The 11,515-nt window shown below is 51.9% G+C and overlaps 1 protein-coding gene across 1 annotated transcript; it reads right to left on the bottom strand.

Moving 5' to 3' along the window:
- Positions 1-7,652: 7,652 nt before the first annotated feature.
- Positions 7,653-9,714, bottom strand: CITED4 (Cbp/p300 interacting transactivator with Glu/Asp rich carboxy-terminal domain 4). Its single transcript, XM_079325838.1, has one exon. It carries the CDS (start codon positions 9,485-9,487, stop codon positions 8,873-8,875), a length of 615 nt encoding a protein of 204 aa, XP_079181964.1. The 5' UTR covers positions 9,488-9,714; the 3' UTR covers positions 7,653-8,872.
- Between the last annotated feature and the right edge of the window lie 1,801 nt (positions 9,715-11,515).

Genomic DNA, 11,515 nt, shown 5'->3' with positions numbered 1-11,515 from the left:
CTTTGCAGGAGGAGTTCGAGTGACAGCAGTAGCTGTTGAGGGAATCCCCATGATGCTGCTGTGCTTACCCTGTGTTCTGCTTCAGCAAGGAGGATTCCCAGAGCTCTGGCTCCTCTCTCTGTGTTCCGAGGGTGCACAGTGTGAAGAGATCACCACTGATACACATATCCCACACATCCCCTCTTCATGGAGCAAACAGCGTGGCCATGGGAAGGATGGGGCCAGCACCTGCTTCTGAGAAGGTACCCCAGTGTTGTGAACCCCAGGACCCTCAGCACACAGGTCTTGGCACTCCGTTCCTGAACTCTCCACCCAGCACTCGGCACCCCGCACCCCGCTCCCCGCACCCCGCTCCCCGCATCCCGCTCTCTGCACCCCGCATCCCGCTCTCCGCATCCCGCTTCCCGCATCCCGCTCTCTGCACCCCGCTCCCTGCATCCCGCTCCCTGCATCCCGCTCTCTGCACCCCGCTCCCTGCATCCCGCTCTCTGCACCCCGCATCTCGCTCTCCGCATCCCGCTCTCTGCACCCCGCTCTCTGCACCCCGCTCCCCGCATCCCGCTCCCCGCTCCCCACTCCCCGCTCCCCGCATCCTGCATCCCGCTCCCCACTCCCCGCTCCCCGCTCCCCGCACCCCGCTCCCCGCTCCCCGCTCCCCGCATCCTGCATCCCGCTCCCCACTCCCCGCTCCCCGCTCCCCGCATCCCGCTCCCCACTCCCCGCTCCCCGCATCCTGCATCCCGCTCCCCACTCCCCGCTCCCCGCTCCCCGCACCCCGCTCCCCGCTCCCCGCTCCCCGCTCCCGCATCCCCGGGCCCGGAGTAGCCGGTGGTTCTCGCCCGGTGCCGCGCGGGGGCAGCAGCGCCCCGCGGGAGTTCCCGGGTGGCCTGCGGTGGCCGCGGGTGGCCGGAGTGGCCCTGGCTGCCGGGGACCTGTGCTGCCCACGCTGGCTCTGTCAGTACCACGGCTGATTAGCGGTGCCCGTGCCAGGACCAGGTCGCCACCGATGTCCCCCAAGCGATCACTCCGCAGCTCCTGAGCGTCCCTCCTCATTTGTGCACAGCCATGCTGGGATGGGGAGGACAGACTGATCACACCCTGTCCATGGCTTTTTGTGCTTTACACTGGGTACTCCAAAGAGCTGACTTCAAGATACTGCCGTGGCAATGGGCTCAGCTATAAACAGAGCTTTTCTCCTCCACCCCTACCAATGGCAATCCTCACCTGTCCCTTCCAACCCCTTTGCACTGGGCATCAGAGTAGTCCTGGGCTCCCAGGGATGAAGACAAAAGGAAAAGTCAGGGTATGCTTTCCAGGAAGTGCCAAGATTCCAGAAATTGTCTCGACTAGAGAGGTCTGAGTGCTATTTTGATCTAGATGAGTCCATAAGGAAGCTCCCATCAGAGATGCCCAATGCTCAGAGCAGAAGCTGCAGGCTCCCTCCCATTGCTCCTAACTGTGTTGTTTCCAGTCTTACACTGGCAGACTATTCACCCATTTTTCCTCTGGGATACCATTTATTTAACCCATAGTCCAGCTCAGGTGATCTGTGAAAGTGTAGTAATGTTCTTTAATGAGAGGCTGTATCCTCACACACTATTCCAGTATGCTGAACCCTTCTTGAGCATAACCCAGGTCAGCAGTCCAGAAAGGAGGGCCCAGATTACACATCCTGTGTTAACGAGCTGTCCTCTGCCTGGTGGCCACGTCAAAACTGCCACAAACATTTCTCTGGAGGATGTGACTCAGGGTCTCCTGCCTGCCTCCTCCATGGCTGAGAGGACCCCAGCTGTGCCCTAAATGCTGGAGCTTGCTGAGCACATGGGGCAGGTTTTGCAGGGGGAGATAAGGAGGGCTTTTTTCAGCTCTGAAAGCTGTTTATTCTTTACAGCACACTGACACCAGAACGGAAAGGGCCTTTTCCTGAAACTGGCTATTTATAAACAGCCTGCAGTGCTGAGCCTTCCCTTGCAGGGGGCAGGGACTCTTGCAGATTTTCTTTTGCTGCTTTGAGCTCACCCAGAGATCCTTCAGACAGGAGCAAATAGAGCAGGTCTTGCTGCCCATCTGCTGGAGGCATGCTCCAGTACCAACAGCTTCTAGTAAGTCTTTGGAAATTCCAAACTCCAGTGAGTACCTAATTCAGCCCTAAATCCCTTGGCTGTGCAGTTGGTGCTGTTCACAACCCTGAATTCTTACAAAGACTTTGCAGGAGAAATTGGCCATTTGTGGCAGTTGTACCTTTAACATCTGGGCTTGTCCAAAGGGACAGATCCCTTTGGTGCACGGGCAGAAATCAGGAGCAATAGTTCCAAATGATTTCCAAGATGCTGAACAGTGCAGTGTTTACTGCACCCACACACTAGAGCAGCTGCTGGCTGCTCCAGGAGGTCTAAAACACAGCCTTGGAGCCTTGGCTAACTTTGTTTCTCTGTTGTGTGAGTCAGCACAGGCAGGCAGTCAGGACAGCCACAAACCCATGGCTCAAGCACAAAGAGCAAATTTATTACCATTACTGAGCAGTCCCAGGGATCCCCAAAGCAACAGCCAGGCAGAGGTAAACAAACTTGGTCCAGTCTGCTGCTTACACTGCTTTATCAAGGGTTATTCCCAGCTGCAAGGTCAGTTGAGCATTTACAATCCTCCTCACCAGTCTTCTTTTAACCCCTTTCTCTCAAGACCTGTGAAAGGAAAAGAGGCACTTTCAAATCTCATCTCCATGAGAGAGATGAGATGAATTCTCTCTTTGGATTTTATCCAGTTTGTGTTGGAATATTGGGCAACACTCTCCCTCCCTCCTTCCCTCAGCAGGCCAGTGTGCTGTGCTGAGCTCTTCTTCCTTCAGGGATGCTGGGATCCTCTATTGGACCCTGCCTGAAATTCTGAGGAAGCTACAGCTAGATTTAGTTATTGAAACTACTGTTCCTTCCCTTACCCAGCTTGACAAACCTTGCCCTCTTGACAAACCAGGTTTGCTCTTGGCACTGCTCACAGTATTGCAGCATTACCTGTATTCTTCCACCTGTAGGGATGTGATGGTTTTTGGTTGTCGCTCTAGCACAGAAGGCCAGTGTGCCTGGCAAAACACCTGGCACAGGGGTTTGGCTGAGAATTAAAGAATTAAATAAAACCCTCTGTCCATTTCTGCAGCTTTGTGCTGTTGAAGAAAGGCAGAGGTGTGCAGAGGGTTGGGGAGAGGATGGGGCAGACACAAAGCTCTTCAGCCATGTAGTGAGAGCCAGATTTTCATGGGGTAAATCTGCTTTCTTTTTGCAGCTGAAGCAGCAAGGATGGACCATGGATCAGAGCCAGCAGCTCTGATGAGAGATCAGAAAACTGTTGCATTGAGGTCTCTTCACCCCCTGGTATTTCAGTGGTCATGAGCAGGTCATGAATGTTTGTAGCAGGCTGAACTTGCAGAATGCACTGGAAATGTGAACTCAGGGATATTTTTGGCAAATCTGGAAAGGAAATAATAATCTGTCCAGAGGCTGCAGGATGCAGCACAGCCCCTGCACATGGAAAGGTCCCAGTGCCTCTGAGCTGCACACACACAGCTGACATGGGACTTGGCTGACTTGTCAAAACTTTCCTAAACTCATTACAATGCATTGCAATCAACTGAATTCTGTATTAACAGTTGAAACAGGAAAAGCAGGACTTGGTCCATACCTTGGTGTAGCAATTATGAAGCAACCTAACGGCAGAATGTAACCAGCATCTGAAAATGGGGAGTGTTGTAACATTCTAAACAACGACCTGCCTCAGAAGAGCCCCTCAGCATGCAAATACTGCTGAGATGGACCACAGTGACCACTGGCTTTCTAAATGACAGCATGGTATCAAGGACTTGAGCTGCAGATCCCTGTTTTCCCTCTTCTTCAGGGCAAAGGCTGATCTGGGAACTGGATCAGATGCTTGTGAAAGCAGTCACTTGCCAAGCTTTTACTATGGGCTTAGTCCTTTGTCTCTGGAATATCACTTGGATTTGGCAAAGAGCTGCTTTCCCTAATCCCTATTCATGTAGAGACACGTGGAGGCTCCTGGGAATTCCTGCTGCACTAGAGTTTTGAGTTCAGCAAAGTGGGTATACTCCCTGGGAATATTCCACAGTGGGATCCTCAGGGACCTCCAACCCACCTGCCTGGCACAGGGGAGGGATACAGAGCCCCTTGCATTGATCCTTCTGGCTGTGATGTCCTTCCCCAGGATCCAGACACCTGAGAGGTGAAACAGCAAGTCAGCAAGCAGAAGCCAGAGCCTTGGCTGTGTATCCAAACACTGAGACCTGATCTGGCTCCTCTGGGTGGTGGATGGGGACATGTAGACTCATCAGTGGTGACAGGCTGAGCTTCCCCTGCCTCTCCAGCAGTGCTTCTCTGGTGAAGATGCAACAGGAGGGCATCCCACTTTGTCCCCAGTCTTGGGCATCATAGGCCACTTTCTGTGATTTGTCAGAGACAAGTGTCAGCTCTTCCCTGTGTTACACACATGGACACTGCACTTCTCTGCCTATTGGTTCTGACCTGGGGACACCATGAGCCAAATCTGCCCTGTTGTGACTCCAGATTCCATTTGTTAATAACAAAGAGGTGAATTGTTACCTGGTTCTCATGCTGTTTTGCCTGGACAAACCTGTTGCCTGGTGCTTTGTCCTGCTACTGGCATTGCAGGGTAAACCCAGGAGGAGGAAAGGAAATGCAGTGTATGAGGTGTGTCTGAGCATGAGGAATTTCCTCAACATGCACCTCCATTGATGGCAGGGGTCAGGAAAAGAACCCTCAAAAAAACCCCCAAAACAAAACACCCCCCCATTTCTGAGCAGGGAACCTTTGATTCAGGAGATTTTTTGAGCCACAGATGAATGGTTTTGGTCATACAGAAATGTTCAAGTATCCCCAAGTGTCCATGTACCTCCCATACCTCAGAAAGCTTCAATGAGCTCCACATTGCCTGCAGAAACACCTCTATTCACTCAGGTTTGACCTTGGCCTCTGCTGAATTTGCAGAGATCAGTAGATCTCTCCCATCACACTTGGGGAAAATAATTCCCTGTCACCTTCTCCTTTCCCTTGCATTATAAATTTCTGTTGCCCAGCTTCTCCCTGACTGAGGAGTCCCAAGCTATTCTCTGGCTTCTTCTCAGAAACATCACTCAGTTGTTTCTTCTTTTTCTATCATTTCTCTAGTTTTACATAATCATTTTTCCCTAACAGTGCAGAATTTTTGACAATTTACCATCATGGGCAATGCACAGGATGCAGATAAATTGTCTGTTGGTTCTGTAAGGCATTCACTTTTTGATTTTACTTTTCATTCATCATCTGATGATTTTCCTTTTGCTTGTCTGGCTCTTCCTGAACAGCAAGCTGAGGTTTTATCATTGAAACATTTATTGTAACACTGAGGTCTTTGCTGAGTGGCTGTAGCTAGTTTAGAGCTCAGCACTGTGTGAAGTCAAGGAGGATTAACCCTCTAGCCATCATTTTGTATTTACCAGGCATTGCTCATGCAATTCCCTGGGCACTCACTCTTAGATCCTTCACTACCTCTGCACCAGACTTTCACCTTTGCAACTCTACATCACCCTGTGCTATCAACAAACTTCATCACCCCAAGAGCACATGGTCAGAGACAGGGATGTGGAGAAAGGCCTTGTCTTTCTGTGCTTTCACACTCACATATTCCAGAGGCTGCCTCAAGCCCTGGACATCACACAAATACCTATTTGGAGTGTTACAGAGGATCCAGCCTAGGTGAGGGGACAGGGTGGGGTTTGAGAGCCTCCCTTCTTCCACATACAGAAAATCTCCTGGTACCTCAGAGGGGAGGTGCTTGTCTGTAAACATGAACTCTCCATGTGAGGAGCTCACTTATATGCCCTCAAAGCTCCCAAACTGAGGAGCATTGTCATTCAGCAGCAGTGTGCAGTGCTCTGCACAGCCTGTCAGAGCTTTGGGGATCACCCTGCTGCCCTCCTGCCTGGTGTGGGATGCAGAACTGTGTCAGCTGGATGGGAAAAGCAGAACTCAGCCCTGTTCCATTTTTGGTGACCTTTGAGAGACTTGCCTGCAGACCAGGTAGCTGGATTGTCCCATTGTGCCACCTGGCACCTCTGCTCACAGAGTGGGGCCAGTCCCCCTGCCAGGGGACCCAGGCAGGCAGGGTGCACCCCACAGCTGAGTGCAGAGCAAGACTTGAGCTGTCCAAGCTGTCCTGTGTGCTGACACAGGGTGTACAGAGCCTGCAGCACAAGGGTGTGGGGGACAAACTGCACCTGAAATAAGAAAATGTTACAAAGGAGGTGATCACAGCACTCGTCCAGCCCAGCCCAGACAGATGCAACAGGCCTCTAGCAGAAATAAGTGGTTTTGACCTGGATATTCTAGAAAATCACAGACTGACCACACCTAACAGGGTCTTTGGGGAAAGGAAAGGGTGAGATACTCAAGAAGCATTGAAATAACCTCAACTGAACCTGCTGGGACAGACTCCTCAGAAAATCCTGACTGTGAACCCCCAGTCACTCCACATCTCTGGTATTATCAGTTCCCATACTCTGACTTAAATCAACAGCACCTTCCCAGTGCACTGCACAGCCCTCTGAGAGGATGCACCTCTGGCCACTGAGTGCCAAACTTTTATCACACAGAAACCTGGGAAAGCTCTGCAGAAATTGCTGAGTTGATAGTCCTCATCTGTGGGCTGGACACAGCTCCCCCATTGTAACAGGGACACTGTAGGTGTGTACCACAGAGCCTACAGCCCCCAACAAGAACTGACAGCCTAGAACATGCTTGTTCTGTGGTTGAATTACTTTTATTCTGAGATTGCCAACTCTTCACTGCTTACCTACAACTTGCAGCTGCACAGAGATAACAAAGTTCTTCCAGGTCTCCAACAGCCACTGCCACAGAGCTGACAGGCCACCAGGCTCTCCCACCTTCAGCAAAAGCCCCCCAGTTATTTTTAGACCAGTTCTCTGGACTGTACAGGTACAGCCATCAAAAGGACAAGACTTTAACAACAGGTCTTAAGTTGTGCAAGGGGCAAGACCAGGAGACATTGACAGTCAAAAGGGGTTCAGCCATTCCAATACTAGTACCCACAGTACAGGGTAGGAAAGGAACACCTGGGAATATTCCTCAACTCTGCAAAGGAACTGGCTGGAAACCCTTTAAATGGAAAAATCTAAGCCCTGTAAGGGGCTGTCTTGATTCTTAGAGCCTTTGTGGTATAAAAACTGCAGAAAATTGCTAGCAGAGCTGTAGCTCAGCTGTCAGCTGGGCACTCAGTCTGGAAGGAGCCACCATTCACTTGTCTGAGCAACTCTAGATGAAATTTAAATTCTTTCCAACCCAAACCATTCTATGATTCTAACACCTGGGTCAGTCAGCAAAAGCAGCCATTCTGCAACAGACCATCCACATTTGTAATTTCTCCTCAGTTCAGAGAAGGAGCATCTCATCCTCCCAGCCACACTTCAAGGACTTATTTCCAAACATCAAACTAGAAACCCAGTCCTTCCAACTCGAGTATCAGGTGGGGCACACAAGTGACCAGGCTACAGCCCACCAACAGGAACAACGGCAACACTTCTCCTAATGATCCACACTGCACCAGCCCGGGCACGGAACAAATGCACACGGGGAGATATTTCAGATTTTATTCGCAAATCCATCTGTACACTCTCCGAGTGGCAGCACCAGGGGGCAGCAGCAGCCAGGAGTCAGCGCAGCTTCCCCAGCGCCTGGAAACAGGAGCCAGGGAGGAAACCAAACCCCGCCGGCTTTTACAGCTCACCTTCCCTGAGCAAGGGAATTGGAAATCGAGTCATCTTTATCACATTCAGAAAGGTGTTGGATTTAGAGTCCTGCGCCTTCAGCATAACGATCTCGAGTAGAAGGGGACTATTCTGCAGAGCAGCTTGAAAAACTATCCCAGGCTTGCTTTTCCCAAAGCCAGCATCTTAAAGCTGCAGTACTCTCCAGGCATCTTTCCCAGCAGTCCCAAAGCCAAATAATAAAAAGAGCCCTTGCAAATAAATAATCACAGGAAAATAAATAAGATTAGAACTGAAATATACAGTTACATGGTCTTTATTTGGTTTCAGAGGTGGAAAAAAGTGGAGCCAGACTGCAGCTTTAAGCCTCATGCCTGAATCAACCTCAAACACTTGGTAAATTTTACAGCTGATTAACAGTACAGGTCTGAGATCTTAAGTTCCACGGAGATGAACATTTAGGCACAAACGCACACCCTTCCCCAAGGCATACTTTATTTTTGCGAGTTAGAAAAAAGCCTGTAATGGGGAAGTGCCCCTTCCCGAGCTGAACAGACATGACTGAAGACCTATTTACTGTCACAGTAAAACATCCCAACAAATAACTAACCCCACCCATGGTTGCAAGGGAAAACTGGTTCAAACCATGCACCAGGGAGATAATTCTCTCTCAGGATTCTTCAACTCCACTGGCACCACAGAATCCACGAGCAAATTCAGCTACCAGCAGGACTGCCAGCTGCCTATTGCTTCTTGTGCTCCAAGCCTAGTTGAGGAAAGTCGTAGTCTATTATTTCTACTTAAGCCAGAAATCCTGTTAATGTCATTTAGAGGCATTTCTACAGCAGGAGCTCTTGATCTGCTCTCTGTTTGGGGTGTACCAACCCCCCCTTCAGAAACTGCCACACAGAAAAAAACACACAGAAGAAAAAAAGCAATCCTTTGCAAGCCAGTGTGCGATGATTGTCCTTTTGGGGAGGGCAGGAATCCAGGACAGGGCAAAGCAGGGGGAGGAAGGAGGATGGCGGGTGGAGAAAAGTTAGAAACAAACTCAAAACCACCAAGACACAAGGAGGAGCTCAAAGCCCCTCAGCAGCTGATGGCACTGGGTTGCTGTTTACTAACAAAGTCTGAAATGAAGTCGAACTCGTTCTGTCCCAAGAATAACTCTGGCAGCTCCTGAATCCGGTCCAACCCCAGTTCCAGGACAAGGGATGTCAAGACCTCCTCATCTATAAGATCAGTGTCCATAACATTCAATGTCAGCGCGGGTGAGGGCATGTGCTGCATGCCCGGGTGCTGGCCCGGCCCCACTCTGTACTGCTGGCCACCAGCTCCCATGGGCCCGTTGCTCATGCCCAGCGGGTGGCCCTGGTACTGGGTGTTGAGTTTTTGTAGGTGCATGCTGGCCATGAGCTGCTGGGTGCCCACCGGCCCCATGTACTGCTGCTGCTGTCCCGGGCCATTGAACATCATCGCGTTCTGCATCTGGTGGTGGCCCATCTGTCCGCTGAGGCTGGGTCTGGGCCGCATCGCCCCGTCCATGCCAGCCCCTCCGTAGGGCATCATCTGAGCGGCGCCGGGCAGCGTCCTCAGCACATGCTGCCCGTGCTGCGGGGGTCCCTGCAGCCCGCTCACCCCCATCCGGTAGCTCTGCAGCCCGGCGCCTCCGTGGCTCATCGGCATCAGCATATGCTCGGCCATGGCTCCAGCTCCCTGCCAGACCACAGCGGCTCGGGCACGGCTCCCGGGGACGGCACCGCGTCCCGCTCCCGCCGAGCCGGCTCCGGCACAGATCCCGGAGAGCCCCCACTCCGCCCGGGGCAAGGCGCCGCTCCGCTCCCTCCGCCGGGCTGTGCCTGCTCGCTACGCACCGCTCCGGGCTCCAGCAGCGGCTCCGCTCCCGGCCGAGCTGCGCCGAGCTCCGCAGGCTGCGCTGGGCTGAGCTGGCCGGGAGCGGGGGCTGCGCTCCCGCACTTATAGCGCTGCGGGCGGGGCGGGCGGGGGGCGGCCCCGGCGCCCATTGGAGCTCGGGCGGCCCGGCCCGGCCCGGCCCGGCCCCGCGGGAGGGACGGAGCCAAGGACGAGGCGCGGCGAGCTCGCTGCTGGCTGTGCTGGGCTCGGCACTGCCGCCTGTCCCGCCGCTGCATCCCTGAGACACTGCGAGTGGCACAGCGACAGCTCTCCGGGGTCACCTCTCCAGTACCATCCCTCCAGTACCATCCCTCCAGTGCCTTCCTGCTCTGCCCAAGGCTGGCACACTGCCTGGCTGGGCCTCAGGTCCCTCTGGGCTAATGCTGAGCTCCCAGCTCATGCTGAAGGATGCGCCCTTGTCAGGTGCTCCCCGGGCCGAGGTTAGTTGCTGGCATCAGCTGCATGCTTGGTACTCGGTCGGCAGCATCTTCTAGTAAGGATGCACCAACCTTCCAAACACAGATGGTACTTATGGTATTGTTTGTTTGCTGTGTGTAACTCTGCAGCAGTGTCTTTTTCACCTCTGAGGTGAGCTCTGTCTCACAGGTTCCCAATGCAGCCCATTCACTGAGCTTTGCTACCCAAATTCCAACACCACAGGCCTAGGCTACGGCAGCTCTGGTGCTCTCTTCAGGACGTGGTGCATTCCAATAGTGTATGAAACAACAGTGGTGATGCTCCTTGTCTGCTTCATGTTTTGAAGGAGTCTAGAAACTTCTTTTTAAAATATATTAGTGTTGCAAAATTACCTGCTTGGAAGGCAGGGAATTACATAGTTCAACTTGCTTCCCCAACTTCATTCTTTGTCCTCTCCCAGACAACTCTTAACCACAGCGTTATAGACCATGGTGCTGGAAGTGACAGACAGAACTTTCTGCTGGCTTGGAGTGGCTGTTTTGTGGAGTTTTAAGTGTTTTGCATATTCATGGTGCTTGGAGACCCTGGTGAACAGAGGAAAGGTCTAAGTCGGACAGAATGGGCATCTTAGGGGAGTTCTGATCCATGGTACTGACTATAAGGAATATTTCTGTATCAAAACACGTTAAACCTGCAGCTTAGAGCAGGTAACACCTGAGAGCCTTCAGCTCCAAGATGCCAGGAATGAAAAGTGTCTTCTCTTACCTGGGTCCAGGGCCATAAATCTCCAAGATGTTCTGGGAGTTGCTTTTGTTTGTGCCACCTTCTGCCTTGTTAGGTGGCTGGGATAGGTTTCAGGTGCTGTTGGTGAGCCTCCAGCTGATGAATCAGTTAGTTAATTGTTCAATATAATTACGTAATGATTGTTTTTTAACTCTAGAGATTTTGCCAAATGCATTTTTAGTACAAATAAACACACACTCACATACGTATACCCACCTGCCTACAAGTTCACATGCAGATGCACACCCAGGTGAGGAATAAATGCTGGGGGAGTGTCTGCCCTTGTCTTTTCAGAGGCATCCAGCCATGAAAACATCTCTCACTTGGAGGAGAGGTGTGGTGTGTCCTGCAAGACCTGAGCAGGGGCAGGAATTCTTGGGCATGAGTAGCAGGTGGGAAAGGGCTCTCCACAGCATTTGCATTACTGAAGGACCCAAAGGTGATAAATTGCCCTTCATTTTGGAAACAAATCAGCAGATGATTCTCACTCATGCCCTTTCTTCTGCAAGGGTAAGATCAATCAGCTGCTCATCCAGTTTGAAAATAGTTTGACCAGTAATAGAGCTGTGTGCCATTGTCCCCAAATATTTCCCCGGCATTACCTGGGGTGTGTGAGAA

The sequence above is a fragment of the Erithacus rubecula genome (genome assembly GCF_903797595.1).
Source record: "Erithacus rubecula genome assembly, chromosome: 23".
Taxonomy (NCBI): domain Eukaryota; kingdom Metazoa; phylum Chordata; class Aves; order Passeriformes; family Muscicapidae; genus Erithacus; species Erithacus rubecula.
This window is presented reverse-complemented; position numbering and strand designations above follow the sequence as displayed.